The sequence below is a fragment of the Danio rerio genome, chromosome 11 (genome assembly GCF_049306965.1).
Source record: "Danio rerio strain Tuebingen ecotype United States chromosome 11, GRCz12tu, whole genome shotgun sequence".
Classification (NCBI taxonomy): domain Eukaryota; kingdom Metazoa; phylum Chordata; class Actinopteri; order Cypriniformes; family Danionidae; genus Danio; species Danio rerio.
Genome location: NC_133186.1, coordinates 17770284 through 17791708, shown reverse-complemented (window position 1 = coordinate 17791708; position 21425 = coordinate 17770284). Strand labels below are relative to the sequence as shown.

Below are 21425 nucleotides of genomic sequence, written 5' to 3'. Positions count from 1 at the left end.
ATCTGCAGCTACACAGCAGAACAGGGAGATGGCTCTCCATGAGAACAAGCACAAACCCGCGTGTGCTCTATTTTCCCCAGACAGCAGCTGAGAACCTGCCAGAATCACAGATGCACTCCTCTGATCCTCTGCTACACTGGGAAAAGTGTCATAGCCCTTCCTTGTCTGTCCTTTCAGTGTTGTCTACATTCTACGTGTGTATAGCTGCGTCCCAAATCGCATACTTATGCACTATTCTACGCCATTTTGTAGTATAAATAGTGTAAGTAGTGTGTTCACACTGAAAATTTTAAAAATAATAAGTGCACTTTAATTACCCGGATGATGCACTCATTCAGCCGCTAAAATGAAGTGTGGAATGATGGACACCACAAACTCAACGACAGCAGGTTTGCTTACGTAGCGGAAGGGGCGGAGCTATCGGACGCACATGTAGAATAACTTTATTTATTTTGGATGGTGAAAGCAAAATTCTCCTGCGAGAGTGATTATAGCGCCTCCCGATGGTAAATGCGGCAATACATACGGCAGGTATTATTTGATAATTCGGTTGTTTATTTCACTGATTTGGCAACCGTCAAACGTCATCAGGGAAACGGTTTGAATTTCCGCTTAGTAAAAAAAACATTAGTGTGCCATTTGGGACAACACTACATACATATACTATCCTGTTGAGTGTGTAGGTGCATAAGTACATAGTGCATGAGTGCATAGTGTATAGTGTGCCATTTGGGACGCAGCTTTTGTTTTTGTTGTGTTTAAACCCATGGCTAAGCCTTTAGCTGCGTCCCAAATCGCATACTTATGCACTATTCTACGCCATTTTGTAGTATAAATAGTGTAAGTAGTGTGTTCACACTTGAAACTTTAAAAATCATAGGTGCACTTTAATTACCCGGATGATGCACTCATTCAGCCGGTAAAATGAAGTGTGGACTGATGGACACTTCACGCACTCAACGACCACAGGTTTGCTTACGTAGCGGAAAAGGCGGAGCTATCGGGCACACACGTTGAATAACTTTATTTATTTTGGTAGGTGAAAGCAAAATTCTCCTACGAGAGTGATTATAGCGCCTCCCGATGGTAAATGCGGCAATACTCACGGCGGGTATTATCTGATAATTCAGTCGTTTATTTTACTGATTTGGCAACCGTCAAACGTCATCAGGGAAACGGTTTAAATTTCCGCTTATTAAAAAAAACATTAGTGTGCCATTTGGGACAACACTACATACATATACTATCCTGTTGAGTGTGTAAGTGCATAAGTACATAGTGCATGAGTGCATAGTGTATAGTGTGCCATTTGGGACGCAGCTTTTGTTTGTGTTCACCATGTGCTGCTCCATACCTCCCTCCTTGTTTCCTACTGCCACACCCCCTTGTTTAGCTGTCTAGTCCTCGTTAGTCTGTGTTTACACCTGGTCCTCATGTTCTTTCCTCCCTTTATAATGTGCTCTCTTCCCTCATGTCTTTGTCGGTTCATTGTTGCATGTTGCTTCTTGCTACATGTTGTTGCCATTCATGCTTGTTTATTTGTGCTGTTGTTTGTGAGAGAGTTGTCTTTGTCTAATGTTTCTTTGTGTTTTTCAGTTGGCCTTCAGTATCATCCCCAACTGGTTAATCCTTTTCAAGTTTGTTTTGTTTAAGATAATCTATTTATCTTATTTAGTAGCTTTAAGTGTTTAGTTCCCTTTTTATTGGTTTTGTTTCTTTCTTAATTATCAGTAAGTTAAAAGCTAATTTAATTTCTCTTTGCTTTTTAGTTTGTCAATAGTCTCTGTATCTTATTTAGTGTGTGTGCGCGTGTGCGTGTGCGTGCGCGTGCGTGTGCGCATCCAGCCTTGTCTGCTGAGAGTCCCCGGTTGCTGGTGTCCTGTCAGGCTGCTGTTGATGAGACCTACTCTGGATTGCTGGTCAGCAGTGCTTCCAAGGCCTTTACCATTTGTCTGGCTTGAGCATCTCTGCTCCCTCCTGTTCCGTGACTGCTTATTACCTATCCAGGTCTTCCTTTGTCTGCTTGCTCCACCCAAGATTCCCAGCACGACTCCAGTCCTCACCGTTGGACTGTTTTACCTAAACCTCTCAATATCACATTGTCAATAAACACCCCTTTTCTCATTCTGCATTTGGGTCCTCCATCCTCTAACCATGTCAAAAAGAGCACATAGAGTACCTGAGCCACCAACCTGAATTCACCACCGGGAAAATCACTTGTTGTAAATAAACCACCCTCCGGGGCACTTGTATGAGCTTTCACAAACCATAATTATTATTATTTTATTTTTTTAATTATTATTATTTATTTATTATTAATATTTTAATAATAAAATTTTTCCCCATTTTTGGTAGTTCCTTGCTGTGGCTCATACAATTTTATTTTTTTTTCTCTATAATCTTCAGGTAAATGCCACTCGTTCCCCTCCCCACAGGGAAGAGGTTTCTCCAACGACTCGCTGAGGTTAGCATCCGCCAACAACAGATTGTGGAGCACACCTTGTCACCCGCCAGGGCAAGATTGAGCAGGAACTCACTGCCTTCCATGCCGCTGCTGCCCATAGGATTCTAGAAGACCATCTAGATTGCCTGCGGAGAGTGCTGTCAGAACTCAGAAGGGCTGGACTCACCGCCAAATGCCACCTCACGGTCCATGAAGCCAAACATCTGGGGTTTCGGGTGGGACGGGGGCTAATACAGCCCCTGGAAAAGGTGAAAGCAATCAGTAATGCACTAAAGCTGAAAACAAAAACCCAGGAACGAGCATTTTTTGGGGTTGGTGGGATATTATCGCTGCTTCATCCCTAACTTTGCCTGTCTAACCGCCCCCCTTACAGACCCGACCAAGAAGGGGCAGCCTGAGAAGATCTGTTGGATGACTGCTTCAGAAGAGGCACTACACAGAGTAAAAACGGCACTGACGTCTGAGCCAGTCCTTCGTGCCCTGGACTTCTCCTGCCCCTTCCTGCTACAAACGGCTGCTTCTGACACAGGACTAGGAGCAGTCCTGTCCCAAATACAGGAAGATGAGGAGCATCCAATCTTGTATATCAGCAGGAAGCTGCTCCCAGCCAAGAAGAACTATGCTACAGTGGAAAAAGAAGCTCTGGCCATAAAGTGGGCTGTCCTTGAGCTGCTATATTACCTCCTGGGCCGCAGCTTTACCTTTGTCACTGACCACGCTCCCTTACAATGAATGGCCCAGGCCAAAGATACTTATGCCAGGGTGACTCTGTGGTACGTCATCGGGCCGGAGCCGCCAATGCAAATAGCCTCTCTCGGGTTTGGGCAGCTTTTGCAGGTCTGTCAGGGATCATTCCCCTCCCAACCCCTAAATTACCTCTACTGTCTCACGTCACACCTGGGACCAGGATGACACTTAGGGGGAGGACTGTGCTGAGTGTCCTGAAAGATCATTAGTGCCGCCCAGGAAACGAAGGAGAAACAACTGCATCCCCTTAACTCAGGCTCATTGGCCCCAGCTGCAGCCCATCAGCCGGCTTGCATTTAAATTGCAGCAACACGGCAGAACAGGGAAATGGCTTTCCATAAGAGCAAGCACTAACCAGCTCTCTCTCTCTCCCTCTATTTTTCCAGGCAGCAGCTGAGAACCTACCAGAATCAAAGGGGCACTCAACTGATCCACAGCCACACTAGGAAAAGAGCACAGAGCACAGAGCACCCGAGCCACTAACCTGAATGTACAACTGGGAAAATCTCTTGTTGTAAATAAACCACCTTCCAGGGCACTTATGAGCTCTCACTTGTTGTGTGATTCCCTCCATGACATCACACAGCTACATTACACAAAAACTAAAGTTTAAAATACAATACCATAATGGACCGCCCATTTAATACAAAAATATTGGACAAAAGAACATTCCCAAATGAATGTGAGTGACAATATTAGAAATGTTAGAAAGAGCAAACTATATCAGTTTCACACTCAGTCTATCACTTTCGTGCGGTCAGGGGAGACGTGCGAGGCAGTGCCTCATCTGTCATCATCCTTTCCTGCCATCATGAGATGTATACTAATGATAAAATAAGTATTTGTCCACTGATCTGTGCTATAAATGCAATTTCTGTTTGATTCAAATGATTTTAACAATTTTTATGATCAAAATCAGTGTATTTTGTGTATCTCCTGTTCAGTTACAGCATAGCAAGCAAGGTTGAGCAGCCCAAGCTGTGCCTCAAGTCAGATTGTGTAATCCATTGCAAACTAGCTTGAGCCAGCCACTTTTGCTCACTCAGTGTATGCTGCCGATGTAATGCTTTATTGAAATGTTTTTATACATTGTAGACATTTTTATTTTTATTTCCTTACTTTGCATTAATTATATAATGTATTTCACGTATATTTTAGTTTTAGGATCTTGCATAAAGCCACACTCAAAAAACATGAGGTGAGGTAAGCAGTAGCTGTGCCGCAATGAATAGGGCGTGCGTATAATAGTCAAAACCATTACAATTTCATTGGTGTTCATATGTGAGTGATTGAGCATCTCATTCAGCTCTTGTCTGGTGTTTCGTTTAGATCAGGGGTTTTCAAAGTCTAAGACAGTGGGCCTCCCTTTTGACACAACTTATCCATTGGTGCCCCCCTCCTACCAGACACGCACGCACGCACACACACACACACATACACACACACATATATATATATATATACAGTATATATAAAGACACAGACAGATGTCAGACTGTTAACTCACTTTTATCATCATTTGCATGAAAGTGCAATTATTTACAGAGTAATAACAAGTATTTTAATATAACGTTTTTAAAACTAGCATGATGGTTCAATATGAATAGAACAGATCCAAGAACTGTCCATCCCAGTCAAAACAGTCTAAGTTTAGCGGGTCTCATGCTGTCATTAGCCAAAATATTTTGACAAACCACACATAAAGGTCGTGGTCCATCAGCTGGTCCTGTCCACGTAAATCCTATACTCAAATACTGATCATCATATCGTCGTCTTTTGGGTTTAAGCCCTGAACTTGAAGGCTTTTGTGGCGAGGGGGCGTGGCCGAGAGCCGTGGGAACGGAGTGAGGGGAAACACCTGCGGTGCGCACCTGCCTCGGATCCCACGGAAGGAGCTCTGGATCATCAAAGGAGGAACGAAGGCAGAGGAAGCCGAGAGAGGACCGGGCCGGGACATATTTTACTTTTGCTTTCAGTTTGACGGCAGTCTTCGTGAGGAGGGGGGGGTCTCAGAAACCGACCCGTTGTATTAGCAGGCAGAATTCACAGCTATGGCCTTCTGGGTCAAAAAGGTTTTCTTATATTTGACGTATTATTTTTTTGCTTTGTTTAATTAAAACGTTTAAATATAATAAAAAATACATATAATAATTAAACTTAATAATTATATTTTAATTATATTATATTTTTTCCCGCGCCTCCCCTGACATGCTCTGGCGCCCCCCAGGGGAGGCGCGCCTCACACTTTGAAAACCCCTGGTTTAGATGGATCATAATTACAATGCACTGGTTGCCACTAAAAATTTATGGTGAAAGGGTTACAATGTAAGTGAAAACTGGGTGGCAGGGGGGTGGGGGTATGTTGGAGTGTAATGTGCACAGAATGTGGATTTGCGCCGTCTTGTTGAAATACGCATGAGCATCCTTGGTCAAAGGTCAGCATATTGTGCTCTATGTACGTTTCAGCATTAACATTGCCATCACATAAGTGCAAGTTACCTTTGCCAAAGGCACTGGCACAACCCCATACAATGACAGACTGGATGATCTTTTTCTTCTTTGGTCCGGAGCACACAGCACCCATTTTCCCCCAAAAAAACCCTGAAATACAGATTCATCTGACTACAGTTCACATTTCCACTGTGTGATGGTGCATCCCAGATGCCTCCAAGCCCAGAGAAGTTGACCGCACTTCTAGTTACTGTTAGCATAAGGCTTCCTTTTGGCACAGTACAGTTTTAGCTGGCATTTGTAACGATACATCATGCAGTGCTTCCTGAGGGATTCAGAACACAGTTGTTCCGCTTAGGCTTGCACCCTTGTCCTTTATGCACTCAGATTTCTCCAGATACCTTGATTTTTTAATTATGTTATGCACTGTTAAAGGTGATCAAATGTCTTCCTATCTTTCTTTGAGGAACATTGTTTTTAAACATTTCAATCATTTTTTCCCATATTTGTTGGCAAACTGCTGATCATTGGCCCATACTTGCTCCCAAAGGACTAGACCTTTCTTGGATACTGCTTTTGTACCAAATACTAATTACAATCACCTGTTGACAACACCTGTTTTAAATCCCATAATTTTTTAACCAATTTGCTTGACTACTAGCCCTAAATTGTTCCTGTCCCAACTTTTTTGGTCCGAATGACAGGAAAGGAAGGATCTGCCACTGGAACCCTCAGATCTGCCCGAGCGCCCGCTGCTTTTTTAGAAAAGGAGGCAACTGGGGTGGCTCGCTCTCGTACGAAAGTTAGCCGCGATCTTAGCTGTGCAACAGTCATGGCATCGCAATGACGACATGAACCACCCGCGAGCACCGCATTAACATGCTGGACCCCCAAACATGCAATGCAGTGATCGTGTCCATTATCCGGAGCCAGGAAAACCCGCACCCTGCTCTCCTGAAAACGACATGCTGCACAATTGTGTTGCTCTTTTTGGAAAGTTGCAACAATACGCACCGCTCTGGAGGACCGAACCCAGATATTGCCTCTCATAACAAGCTCATGTTTAGAGTCCTTTTGAAGCTAATTTGGTGTACTGAATGATTGTTTACATTTTATGTTAAGATGTGTGCAACATATTAACATTTTATAAGACCTGGACATTTCTGCGACAGTTTGCATCAAATTGCTTATGCAAATCCTTATACTTCAAACAAAGGGTCATAAAAACATGTCTCAGTGAAGTTAGTTTCTGATTGGTCAACTTGGCACTATAGGTAGGATACCAACCATCCCTATAAAGCTTGTGTCCAAGGCGAATGCCCCAAGCAAATCTAAAAAGAAAAAGCTAAATCAGAGAAAAGCAAGACAAGAAAAAGAGACCCAGAAACCTCAGGCCAGCGGAAGGCTTGAACCCAGAGGACTCCACGGAGCAGGCGGGGACCCAGCCGAAATGGGTTAATCGAACAGCTCAGACATTCACATCTCTGATACCTTCTTTTCTTTATTTTCCATAGAGAGTCTTAGTTTTGGTTCGCTTGATTTGCTCGTACATAATCCGAGGTTTTTCCATCATTACATTCTGAACTTGTCAGGCACTCCTGTTGTGCCCCAGCAGTCACTGTGGTTCGGTATAGCCCATAACATTTGCTGCTACGTCTTGTTCAGTCCAGTTTCCATCCAATACAAAGCTAACAATTTTTCTCTGATGGGTCTTCTGCGATCACTTCTTGTCTTGTCATGTCCTTAGTCCCACATTGCTTTGGACTTTGTAACAGGGTTGCCACCTTCGTGTAACACTGTTATTCTCAATATTGTCAATTGTTTTTCCAAAGCTGCCCACTTCATTGCCCTTCCTAAACATATTCTACCAGCATTTCCCCATTTTTCTGCTGCTCCAAACTTTCATTAGGTGGTGTTAGAGCACCTGGCTAAAAGCCATCTCTACTCAAAACTCACAATAAAAATGTTTATAGCTCCAAAGCTCCCAGATATGTTTGTGGTCAGAAAGCCTGCTTTTCCACTCATTACCGCCCTCTTGAAACACCGTCTCTTAAGCTTAGTCCTTAATTCATAGGTTCTATATTCCATCTCCAAGATCCTTAATCCAGAGTAGATTCGACTTTACATACCCTCATTCTATGAAAAAAATGCATCCTGTGTTTCACATCTTTTATATAAAGGCTTAATTGTCCATAGTGTATGTGTATGAATGGGAGTGTATGGGTGTTTGCAAGTAATGAGTTGCAGCTGGAAAGATATCCGCTGCTTAAAACATATGCTGGATAAGTTGGAGGTTGGCAACTGACAAACCGACACTCATTAACTGAATTTTAACCGTTAACTGGTCAGATTAATATTACTTAATATTTAATTTTTAAAAAATGACATGTCTATTTTGTGTATGACACATTAAATATTGCACTTTAAAGGGAACTTATGATGAAAAATATACTTTTCAAGCAGTTTGGACAGACATGTGTGTAGAAATAGTATATAAACCTTCATAGATTGCAAAGTTCAAGCTTGGTGAACTCTGGCCCGCAAAAACTCATTAAATGATTGCATGAGACCAATCGAAGATCAAAACATGACCTGTTTGTAGAGAAACTTAAAATATTGACCAATCACTCCCTTTTTAAATGTCTAATCATCTTGTTTAATCCTGCCCCTTTATGCAGCATTGTACAGAATTTTGCATGTTCAAAGGCTCTAGTGTGACTGCAGCAATAGTTGATTGTGTTTGATCAGGGTTGGAGCAGAATTCTGTGGGAGGTAGGTCTGCAGGAACAGAGTTACGCACCCCTGCTTTACATCATCATAAAAACATGAGATAGAAAAGAACATATAGAAAAAAAGGAAATCCAGACAAGAGATAAAAACAATAAAAATACAATTCCTAATGGTGCAAATCCAAACATGTGTGTTTTTAGAGTGACTCAAAGGGCTTGTCTACTACGATATCCTATTTTAAACTTTAGTTTTTGTGTAATGTAGCTGTGTGGACATAAACAACATAATTGAATGTAAGACACTAAAAATTTAATGCAAAGGAAGACATTGGCTTTTACAGAGGTAGCTTAGCTAAGCATAAAGTAAACTGTTTGGGGGCTACAAGAAAATACATTGGGGTTATTGATGTCATAAACCCTTTGTTTTACAACCCAGGAAAACACAAAGAAGGGGCATGGTCGTAGAGATGCTGTAAGTAGCAGAGAAAGATAAAATGTCATCCAAACATGGCTATTTTCACAGAGCTTGTTTAGTTTCTGTATTTGGGCTAGAAGTGAAGAAGTGGTTACAATTTATTTTTAATAATAATAATCAGTTAGGAAATTAGAAAAACATTTATTTCTCTCACATATGACAAAGGATAGCTTCCAGAATCTAACCCAGTTCAGTGCTGAATTTGTTTAAAAAACTTCTCAAAGAAGTAGTTCCAACGATAATGCAAGATGTGGTTTGTGAGCCACAACCTGTAAGTATTTTTATTTATTAAAATTGATATCTTACATGCATAGTTTTTAGCATTAAGTGCATGTTGTAGCAAGTACGTAAGGATCTTAACATCAAGAAATGCTGTTTGGCATATAACAATTTAATTAATGCCAACTTCAAATTTATATGTATTACTCAAACCTCACCCAAAATCTTCAACAGCACGTACAATGTCTCTCCATGTAGATGCATTTACAAGAGGGGTCTGGATGCATCTAATGTTTTTTAATGCATTCACCTAACCCCACCGCTAAGCCTACCTGTCGCAGTGACGTCACTCACTCCATTGAGTACATCTAGATACTATTGGCATTTACTGCATTCTACATTTGAAATAATAAACTTGAGCTCACAAAATATTTGTAAACATTTTGTATTACACATGCTTATAAACCAAATATACTTTAGAGACCAGGCATGAGGTTTAGCTATGACCTCTAATGTCTAATGGCTCAAAAGGATACAACTGCACTAACATAACTTACACAACAAAGTGCATCGTAGTAGAAGCATGATGTTTTCTGGTGATGTGGAGCCAATTCACAAATTACAGCACACTAGGTTATCTGACAAATCAGAGTCTCTTGAGGGCGGGGCTCTGAGGAAACCAGAAATTTTCATTGTCTTTTTTATGTTTATGATGCTCGAGTGACGTCACTGGCGTCACTGTCTCCGTTCGGTCACACACTGTGTGCTTGAAGTTTGGACTTGCTATTTACTCGCAATTTAAATCTTAATCATTAAATTCTTCCTCATTCGCTAAGTATTTGTCTCTCCTACTTAGGGTGACCAAACCCTTAATACATTTATACAAACAAAGCTGCTTTAAAAACGGTCTGTCCCTCGAGCTTCCGCCTGTTGTTTGTAGCTTTAGCCTGCTAGCGCCGCTGGTCAGCTAAAGCTACCGACCTCTTTAACCATACACTTTTGACTTACTGGCTTTGCTCTTTACCCCGTAAAATGTCGCTTCCGTCTCTGTCCTTGTGTGCAGGAGAAGCATCGATGGAGGCGTTGGAGCTGGAGCTGGAAGAAGTGGAGTCCCAGATCCGCGCGCTGGTGGTAAGACGGTCGCGGCTACGGGAACGGCTTCTAGCCGTACCTAATGCTAAGGCCGTCTCATCACCTAAGGTACGTGGAAATTACAACCACATCATTCCCTCTACCTCAACCCCGCGTCCTTCTCTGTCCAGGCCCAGCGCACCCGGGGCGCGGCTCAGCCAGGCGTCGTTCACGCCGACACCCGGCTACCACGGCGCCTGGGTGCAGCCGCGCAAGGTGCTTCCCAGATCCCGGGGCAGAACGTCTCCGCCTGTGTTCGAGATCTCCACGGAGAACCGCTTCTCCCCTCTCCGCGAGTCGGGTCCCGATGTGGCCATCATCGGTGACTCGATCGTTCGTCACGTCCGTGCCGCCTCCTCAAAAGGTAATAAAGTACGTACTTTCTGCTTTCCTGGTGCCCGTGTGAAAAATATTTCTACACAGATTCCAACCATCCTGGGCGCTGCCGAGAGCCCTGGTGCCGTTGTCCTCCACGTGGGGACAAACGACACCGGGCTCCGGCAGTCGGAGATCCTGAAGAAGGACTTCAGGAGCCTGATCGAGACGGTTCGACGCACCTCGCCCGCCACGCAGATCATCGTTTCTGGGCCGCTTCCTACCTACCGCCGAGGAAATGAAAGGTTCAGTAGACTTTTAGCTTTGAATGAATGGCTAATAACATGGTGTAAAGAACAGACATTGCTCTTTGCTAATAACTGGAATCTTTTCTGGGAGCGTCCTAGGCTCTTCCGTCCTGACGGCCTGCACCCCAGTCGAGCCGGAGCTGAACTCCTGTCGGACAACATCTCCAGACTACTTCGCACCATCTGACTAGCAGGTAAAAATTCACAAAATTCACACTATAGCCACCTAGACTCTTGTTCACCCCACTTAAACATCAGTAACGCATATCTGGCGAATCCTATAGAGACTGTGTCTGTTCCTCGTATTATTAGATTAAGAAATAAACGTACTGTGTGCTCCAGGAAAAATCTAGTAAGAATCAAACCAGAAAAACCAGTAGAAAGTGAAAATACAAATTTCGTAAAACTTGGTCTCCTAAACATCAGGGGCCTCATGTATCAACGCTGCGTACGCACAAAAACATTGCGTACGCCAGGTTTCACGCTCAGAATCGCTCACGTTTGGATTTACTAACAATGAACTGAACGTGGGAATGTGCGCAGGTTCACGGCAGGTTTCTGGCAGGCGTACGCACATTTTTTGTGCGTGTCTGTTTTATTTCCATTGGCGACTCCTAGAGGCAGTTGTGTTAAATTCCTCTCTACAAAGTGTCTGATCCTTGCAATGGCAGCTGTATGAGACGGGTTCATATAGTAGGTATGTAAGATTTCCATACCACACAGTTGACCAGCTAAACATTAAAGCACAATTTGCAGCGGTCGCCTGTTTTCCCAATGTAATCTGAGCAATCTACTGCACACACATTGCTATAAAGACACTATCTGAAGATGAATTTGCATGCGTGAATCAGAAACATTTCCATTCAATAAATGTGCAAATAAAATATGATGCACAAACTTATTGATGATTCCTACTTGTCTTTCTCGTGATAAATAGTGGGCAAAATCTGATATGTAGCGGGGAAAAAAAGAAGAAAGAGTTTATCAGACGCTGGATTCGAGCCGAGTTTATGCTCGAGCGTGTCAGTACAAAATCACATGCTTCTTATGAGGTGCGCCACTGAGACTGCTAAGGTTTCTGCAACATTTTTCAGTTATAAACCACACTATTTCTGTTTTAAATGCACTCAGTGCGATGTTCAGACCCAACTGTGTTAACCGTATCAGCTAAACTCTCCCACTCTATTTTTTTCTTTTGTTGTTTATTCCGGAGAACAAACTTGCAAATAACACCGCTTTTCTCCGGTCTACCTCCGAAAGCAGCACCTCCATTTCACATTCTGTTCAAAGTTTCTCTTTTTGCTTGATTTTGCCGTTGCTTTTTCGTTGGGTTTTTCCATTAGCATAGTCATTAGCATATTCATACGGGGGAGGTGGCAGGGAGGGGTTTTGTGCTCGTGCATGTTGCGCTCAGTTTCACGTTCATTCAGATGTACAAAAGAATATGCGTGAGATTCGGCGTACGCAGTGTTTCATACATCTGAATTTTTTTCTGCGTACGCACATTTACAGCTTTGTGCGTACGCAATGTTTTAGTAAGATTTCCACGCAAGTCTTCGTACATGAGGCCCCAGGTCACTTGCACCTAAAGCACTTATCATTAATGAAATAATAACAGAAAACAATCTTAATGCACTCTGTCTCACTGAAACCTGGCTGAAACAAAATGACTATATTAGCTTAAATGAAGCAACTCCTCCAGGATTCTTATATAAACATGAGGCTCGTCAAACTGGTCGTGGTGGTGGAGTTGCATCAATCTTTAGTGATTTCCTTAATATTAAACAGAGAAACGGACTTATGTTTAGCTCCTTTGAAGTATTATCGCTTAATGTTCAGCTTCCAGATACTATACAAAAACCTATGTTATCTCTCGCTTTAATCACCATATATAGACCCCCAGGACCCTATGTCAAATTTCTAAAAGAATTTTCTGATTTTATTTCTGACTTACTAGTCAAAACTGATAAAATGCTAATTGTAGGTGACTTTAACATCCACATAGATGACGCTAATGATACATTAGGGCTCGCGTTTATGGATTTAATACACTCACTTGGGATAAAGCAAAACGTTGTGGGTCCAACCCATCGCTTAAAGCATACATTAGATCTAATTCTGTCTTATGGAATCGAGGTTATTGACGTAGACATTATACCACAAAGTGATGATATTACAGATCACTACCTCTTACTATATAAGCTATGTTTACCTGAAATCAGCAAACCCGCTCCAATACTCCGCCCTAGTAGAACTATTGTTCCGTCAACTAAAGATGAATTTATAAATAACTTACCTGATCTCTCTCTATTTCGTAATGCACCCGCAAACTCAAATGATCTTGATGTAGTAACCAGCAGTATGGATGCCATCTTTACTAGCACACTAAATACTGTGGCACCCATCAAATTAAAAAAGGCTAGAGAGATTAAAACTATACCATGGTATAATAGTCATACTCGTGCGCTCAAAACAGCAACCCGCGCCCTGGAACGTAAATGGAAAAAAACTAATTTAGAGGTCTTTAGAATTGCGTACAAAGACAGTATGTCCAGCTATAGGAGGGCTCTAAAATCTGCCAGGACCGAGCACCTGCGCAAACTGATAGAAAATAATCATAACAATCCTAGATTTTTATTTAACACCATCTCTAAATTAGCAAATAATCGGTCATCCTTGGAACAAACTACTCCACCGCAAATTAGTAGTGATGACTTCATGAATTTTTTCAGTAATAAAATAGAAGGCTTTAGACAGAAAATAGGAGATGCCAAACTTTCTGCACCGGCTTATACTCCAAATCCTGTAAATATTTCATTAAATCATAATAATAACCTACACTGCTTCAAAATCATAGAACATGAAGAGTTAGTGAAAATTATAAATAGCTCTAAACCAGCTACGTGTATGCTGGACTCAATTCCAACAAAATTACTGAAAGAGCTGCTACCTGCTATAGGAGAACCTCTTCTTAACATTATCAACTCTTCTTTATCTATAGGCCATGTTCCAAACTCTTACAAGCTAGCTGTTATTAAGCCTATTATTAAGAAACCGCAACTAGACACCAACAACTTAGCTAACTATAGGCCTATTTCAAATCTTCCATTTATGTCTAAAATACTAGAAAAAGTTGTTTCCACTCAATTATGCTCTTTTCTGCAGACGAACAATATTTTTGAAGTGTTTCAGTCAGGTTTCAGGGCTCACCACAGTACAGAAACCGCCTTAGTGAAAATAACCAACGATTTACTCTTAGCTGCTGACCGAGGGTGCGTCTCGCTATTAGTTTTACTCGATCTTAGTGCGGCATTTGATACCATTGACCACAATATCCTCATAAATCGCTTAAAGTCTACAGGTGTCCAGGGACAGGCTCTACAATGGTTTAAGTCATACTTAACTGACCGCTACCAGTTTGTAAATCTTAATGGACAGCCTTCACAAATCTGCCCAGTAAAGTATGGGGTGCCTCAAGGATCAGTTTTAGGCCCTTTACTGTTTACAATTTACATGCTACCTATGGGAGACATTATTAGAAGACATGGGATCAGCTTTCACTGCTATGCAGATGATACTCAATTATATATTTCCACTAAACCTGACGAGACGTCTGAACTTTCTAAACTAACTGAGTGTATCAAAGACATCAAAGACTGGATGACCAACAATTTTCTTCTCTTAAACTCAGACAAAACAGAATTATTACTTATTGGGCCTAAATCTTGCACACAGCAGATCTCGCAACTCAATTTACAATTAGAGGGATACAAAGTTAGCTTTAGCTCTACTATAAAAGATCTGGGTGTCATATTAGACAGCAATCTAACTTTTAAAAACCATATATCCCATGTCACAAAAACTGCCTTCTTTCATCTGAGAAATATCGCTAAATTACGAAATATGCTATCCATCTCAGATGCAGAAAAGCTAGTCCATGCTTTTATGACTTCGAGACTGGATTACTGTAATGCTCTATTTGCTGGCTGCCCAGCATCCTCTATTAACAAACTTCAATTAGTGCAAAATGCAGCAGCCAGAGTTCTGACCAGGTCTAGAAAATATGATCATATAACCCCAATTTTATCCTCCTTACACTGGCTGCCTGTTAAATTTCGTATTGAATTTAAAATATTACTTCTCACCTATAAAGCTCTAAATAATCTAGCTCCTGTTTATCTAACCAACCTTCTGTCTCGCTACGAACCAACTCGCTCCTTAAGATCTCAAAATTCAGGGCTTCTGGTAGTACCTAGAATAGCAAAATCAAGTAAAGGAGGTCGAGCCTTCTCTTTCATGGCTCCTACACTCTGGAATAGCCTTCCTGGTAATGTCCGAGGCTCAGACACACTCTCCCAGTTCAAAACTAGATTAAAGACCTATCTGTTTAGTAAAGCATACACTCAGTGCATCACCTAGCAGGTTCCACACTGGCTTCTACATCTTGCTTATATACACTATGAACAGCAGCTACGCTAATTATTCTCTTTATTCTCTATTTTCACCTGGGGATACTCATCCCGAGGTCCTCAGATTAGGCGGAGTCACTGATTGGATCCAAGACCAGCGACGTGATGATCCCAAGGATTCCATATCCGGGACCAGGCCATATCCTGAGCTGCTGCTGCGCTGATGGTCGTGGGGAGTGGAGAACATGAGTCTGATTCCAGCGACGCTCCAGGGACAGACGAGTCTTCATTGAGGCCATCTTCCAGCATAAACCACGGCGAATGAAGTTCTGCACAAGACTTTTGGCCAGCGGAGAAATTAAAATGGTCGTGCCCAACTGAGTCTGGTTCTCTCAAGGTTTTTTTTCTTCACTCCCATCAGGTGAAGTTTTTTTTCCCTCTCCGCTGTCGCCACTGCCTTGCATGGTTCAGGATTGGTAGAGCTACGCATCGTTGAATTTGCTCTTCAGTGTTTGAACTCTCAGTAATGATTAAATCACACTGAACAGAGCTAAACTGAACTGAACTGAACTTAAACACTAAAACCTGAACCACACTGTTCCAATTACTATGACCATTTATGTGAAGCTGCTTTGACACAATCTACATTGTAAAAGCGCTATACAAATAAAGCTGAATTGAATTGAATTGAATTATGTTAACTGAGTAGCAAAGTAAAATTAAAGCATAAAGTGATTTTTTTTTTTAAATAAGGCACCAGCACACATGATTTTGCACCCCATGAAGTCAACCAAGCCTTTAAAATACACTCTGCACTACCCGTTTAAATCCCATCAATTAAAAATAGCCAGGCTACGGGCCATTCCACTGGTGCAGGGGTGATCAATCCTATTCCTGGAGATCTACCTTCCTGCAGGTTTCAGTTGCTACCCATATCAAACACACCTGCCTGTAATTATCAAGTGGTGTTCAGGTCCTAATTAATTGGTTCAGGTGTGTTTGATATGGGTAGCAGCTGAAATCTGCAGGAGGGTAGATCTCCAGGAACAGGATTGAGCACCCCTGCACTGGTGGGTCATTCCAAAGCAAAGCCCATTCAGAGAGAATGCATAATAACATCCATGCTTAAGTTTTAAGTGTGGGAGTGACAGAAGGTTTGAGTCTAAAAACTTCTAGTGGGCCTATCGTGATGTAGAAGTTCAAATAGTTAAGTGGGTGCTTGACATTGAAGAAATTGTATTCTAAATTGAACAGGCAGTCAATGAAGTGCCTTAAGGTATGGAGTTATGTGATCCCTCTTTCTTTTTCAAAAGAAATCTAGGGGCAGCATTCTGCACTAACTGAAGGCTAGCAGTTTGAGTTTTGGAAATCCCATAGTACAAGGAGTTGCAATAGTCAACGCATGAGGTGCAAAAAGACTGTATGGCTGTATAACTTTATATCTTCAAGGTCTTGCCAATGAGAAAGTGTTTAATTTTTGCAAATACACAGAGCTGATAAAAAGAGATAGAACTAGAAATAGAACTAATCACAGTGGACATTTGGTTGGCAAATATTAGGGAGTCATCTAAAAAGAACATCTAGATTCCCTACATTTGAGGACTTAAAATCTGTCCTAGGTGGCCATAGGTCAAAATTAAAAGCTTTTCATATTTTCTGATTTTCTGAATTTTCTCTTCATTTAAGCATACAATATTGTGAGATTTGACCTCATTGAGGGGTTAATAGTCTTGAATAATAATAATAATAATAATAATAATAATAATAATAATAATAATAATAATAATAATAGACTTAAAATGTTCAAATAAACTATTTAGGATCAGAAAAGTCTAGAATTGGAAAATTAAAATTTTTCCAAAACCTTGGAAACAAAACGTAAAACAGAGATAGGGTGGTAATTATTTTTAAAAACTGAGTGGTCAAGCCAATGCTTCGAGGAGAGGTGTGACCGTAGCCACTTTAAAATGAGTTAGAACCGCATAAATTGAAAGACACTTATTAGAAAATGACGTTAGGCCTCAACCAACTGAATTAACAATTTACTAAATTTGCTTTGGATAAATAACATTACTGAAAGAAACTGTTTTCAATTGGGGATTGTATCTTTGTGTGACTGAAGTGAAACAGGCTCAAAAACATCCCAAGATGCAGACATGTTTTGCTTTAACTACTTTATCTTCAAAAAAATAAAAAAATAAAAACTTGAGAAGTTATCACAAATAAGCAACAGACGGTACAAACATATTGACAGAGAAAAGGACCTTAGGTTTGGAATTGTTTTAAATAATTAAATTTGAAAAATAAGTTGCCTCAGCTGATTTGGCAGCATTTGTAAAAGTCAATAAATTTACATTAAAGGACCACAAAACACTAACATATATAAATGTGTCCCACGCTGCAATAAAAACTTTTTAGGACACAAATATTTCACTAAAAAGTGAAAATTGGTTGTTTTTGCGATATTTCGAGCAAATTCGTTCTTCCGGTTTGAAACTAATTTTTTAAGCTGCGTCATGGTGATCATATATTTGCGTGTATTGCTGTCTGTACCTGCGAGTGCATCGTGTCGTCTCCGAGTGTGCAGCATTAATTCATGAGAAAGACTTGGTTCAAACCAATAAGCCCGCTCTATTGTATCTGCAGTGAAACTTCATTAAAATGCATCATAGCTTTGAAGACTCTTTTTACCTGTTAAAGTGTTCAGACGGCAGAGGGACACCATGTTGTGTTGCCAAAACAAGTGGAAGAAGAAGAATTGTTTGGAGACACAGCTTGTCAGTGTTGCATTTATAAATGTACTTCAAGGAAGGTTTTGTTTTTGTTTACTCTTTTAGTTTTTAAAGACATACCTTAGTCAAAATGATTTAGTTACTAAGTTTACAGTACGTTAATATCACTACAATATTATGGACTGGAAGATCCACTTTAAATGCTGCTCTCCGAGTGTAAACATGTAAAGACCACAATCAAACTATTACCATTGTGTAGGATTTTTGCCGCATTTTGTGACAGGATAGGTTATAATAATAATTATAACAATAATACACACACGGCTTTCTGATGCTACCTACCAAGTGCATCTAAGTTACCGAGAAATGCAGATGTTTTTTTTTTTCTCCCATTCGCCGTATGGTATCAAACATTGCATTTAAACTACACTTTTCCAGCAGGTCCTCGAATTAAATATCTCGTTTGTCACGGGAAGCATGCAGGAAATGTTCCTGAATTAAAGTAAAATTCCAATCAACAAATTAATAATTTGGCAAATAATTTGATTACTGATGCCCATGTAAACACAATCACTGTCTTTCTCCCCTGCGTCTGTGTGTTTGTTTTATCTTGGTAAAAATCATTGCGTGCCCAAACGGAAACTCACATTTTTATGCAAAACCTTCCCTCGTCCCCTCCCCCAAAACTCCCACCTAAACAGAGCTAGACACACCCACTTTCCTAACTTTTTCCAAACTAGAGATGCGAAAACACCCTGCTGAGACAGGGGGGTTTCGTGGCCCTTTAAGCAGATTGAGGCCTTGTTTACACTAATGCATTTTAGTTTTAATCTTTCCATACAGTTTGTTAAAAAAAGTCCACATCAAAGTCATAAAAAATGTTGATGGAATCCAACAGAGACTGATTATCATAAATTACACCACAACCATGTCAAGGGTACCACAGCTTGGGAGCCAAACAAGCAGGCAAACAGTTGTTCATCAATAATACTAAATCTTTGTTTAATTAGACAATTAATTATCTCTTTAATTTTATCCATTCTCCAGTATACAACCCTATGTTGTGAGGACCGTAGTAAGGATTTTGCCATGAAACTGAAGGGATTGATGAAGAAAACAGACTATTTGAAATGTAGACCAATGAAAATTTTAAAAATTTTAGACCACAATAATTCGTTAGTAAGGTGTAGGGCAGGGGTGTCAAACTCAAATCCTGGAGGGCCGAAGCCCTGCACAGTTTAGTTCCAACCCTGCTCCAACACACTTACCAGTAGGTTTCAAACAAGCCTGAAAGACTCAATTAGTTTGATCAGGTGTGTTTAATTAGGGTTGGAACTAAACTGTGCAGAGCTGCGGCCCTTTTGGAACTGAGTTTGACACCTGTGGTGTAGGGCCTCCTAATGTGGCCAATACAGCATCAATTTATTTTGTGAATGACAGATACAAGTCCTGCAAAATGGCAATTCAACTGTCACCAGTCTTGCTGTGTGTGTTGGTACATTATCATCCTGATACATGGGGCCACATCTAGGATGCAACGTTTGAACCATTGGGTGCACATGGTCCTCCAGAATGGTTTGGTAGTCCTTGGCAGTGATGCAGCCACCTAGCACAATTGTTGGGCCTAAGGAATGCCATGATATTGCAGCCCAAAACATCACTAATCCAGCATCATGCTGTACTTTGTGCATGCAACAGTCTGAGTGGTATGCTTCTTTGGGGCTTTTCCGCACCATAAATCTCCCCAATGTGGGAAAGGCAATAAAGTTGAAGTCATCAGAAAACAATACACATTTAACATTGTACACAGTCCAAGATTTTTGCTGCTGGCACCATTGAAACTGTCGTTTGGCATTGGCATGACGTTTGGCATTGGCAAGATTTGGCTATAGCAGCCCGGCCATGATTCTGTGAAGCTTCAGATTAACAGTTTTGATGGAAAAAGAAGAATTAAGGTGCACATTTAATTCTCCAGTGAGTTGGGCAGCTGTAGTTTTATTATTATTTTTAATAAAGTCTGGGTTAGCACCAGGTTTATACAGCTTCCTCTTGTGTCCACAATTACTTATGTTCCAGTGATGCCATTGTTGTTACTGTGGCCTCATTGCACCTGTTTGGAGCTCTGTCGCTTAGATTCATAATTTCCATTTTTATTATAAAATACATCTCCAGTCGTTACAATTTTTTTAAGTCAACGAACCCTTATTACTATTATACAAATACATCTACTAAGCACACCGGGGAAGCAGCATGGCCAGGTGTCATTCACACCACTGCCGGGCTACCAAGGCCCCTGGGTGCAGCAGTGACAGACATGTGCCAGGACCTTGGGCAGGGGCTCACCTTTTTCTGTTCTAGACCCCCATGATGAACCTCTTTGCCCCATTCCAGGAGATGGGATGTGACATCGCAATTACTGGCGAGTCCTCTTATACTGATCGATGGTGAGAACATTGGAGCAGTCGTCCTCCATGTGTGGACCAGGCTGCAGCAGACAAAGATCCTGAAGAGGGACTTTAGGAGCCTGATTAAGACAGTTTTGACACACTTCGCCAGCGATGCAGACCATTATCTCTGGGCTGCTTCCTATTTACCACAAATTAAATGAAAGGTTCAGTAGACTTTTTGCTCTGAATGAATGACTATTAACATTGTGTGAAGAACAGAAGCTGCTCTTTTGACAATAACTGGAATGTTTTCCTAAGCTTTTCGGTGCTGATGGTCTGCACCCCAGCAGAGCCGTAGCTGAATTCCTGTCGGACAACTTCTCCAGGATGCTTCCTTCTGTTTGACTAGTAAGTGAAAATTCATTCAAAATTCAAAAATTTAAAGCCATTGCTCATTTAGTCTTGCTCGTCCCACTTAAATCACAGAAATGCGTATCCGGCTAACCCCTGTGTCTGTTCCTCGTATTATTAGATCAAGAAGTAAATTTATTATAGATTCAAGAAAAAAAATCTAATCAAACCAGAAAAACAGCACATAAGTAAAAATAGATATTTTTAAAGCTTGGTCTTGAAATCAGGTCACTAGCATCTAAAGCATTTTATTGTAAATGAAATAATAACAGAAAATAATTTTAATGCACTCTATCTTACTGAAACCTGGCTGGAATGAAATGGTTGTATTAGTTTAAATGAAGATATTAATTTAAGATACAGGCTCGTCAGACTGACTATGACGGTGGGGTTGCATCAATCTATAGTTATATTTTTCATGTTAATCAGAGAAACGGACTTATGCTTAATTTCTTTTTTGAAATATTGCCACTTAATGTTCTACAGTAAGTACAGAAATTCTGAAAGAAAAAAAAAAGTTATTGCTTGCTTAAAGCAATGTGTATAGACTCCTAGGACCCTGCAATTTTCGAAAAAGAGTTTTCTAATTTTATTTCTGACTTACTAGTTAAAACAGATAAAATACTATTTGTAGGAAATTTCAAAAT

General features: G+C 40.8%; 2 protein-coding genes across 5 annotated transcripts in view; one reads left to right on the top strand and one right to left on the bottom strand.

Moving 5' to 3' along the window:
• gdf11 (growth differentiation factor 11) overlaps positions 1-21425 on the bottom strand; it is a 143311-nt gene that overhangs the window by 62637 nt on the left and 59249 nt on the right.
• LOC137490700 (uncharacterized) lies at positions 9808-11798 on the top strand. Of its 3 annotated transcripts, XM_073916584.1 has the most exons (3): positions 9808-9991; positions 10149-10836; positions 10939-11798. In XM_073916584.1, the coding sequence occupies exons 2-3, from the start codon at positions 10160-10162 to the stop codon at positions 11024-11026; spliced, it is 765 nt and encodes a 254-aa protein (XP_073772685.1). In that variant the 5' UTR covers positions 9808-9991; positions 10149-10159; the 3' UTR covers positions 11027-11798. The 3 variants fall into 3 exon arrangements, with proteins under 3 accessions (XP_073772685.1, XP_073772684.1, XP_068075398.2); XM_073916583.1 differs by having other exon boundaries at positions 10149-11798; XM_068219297.2 differs by lacking the exon at positions 9808-9991 and having other exon boundaries at positions 10011-10836.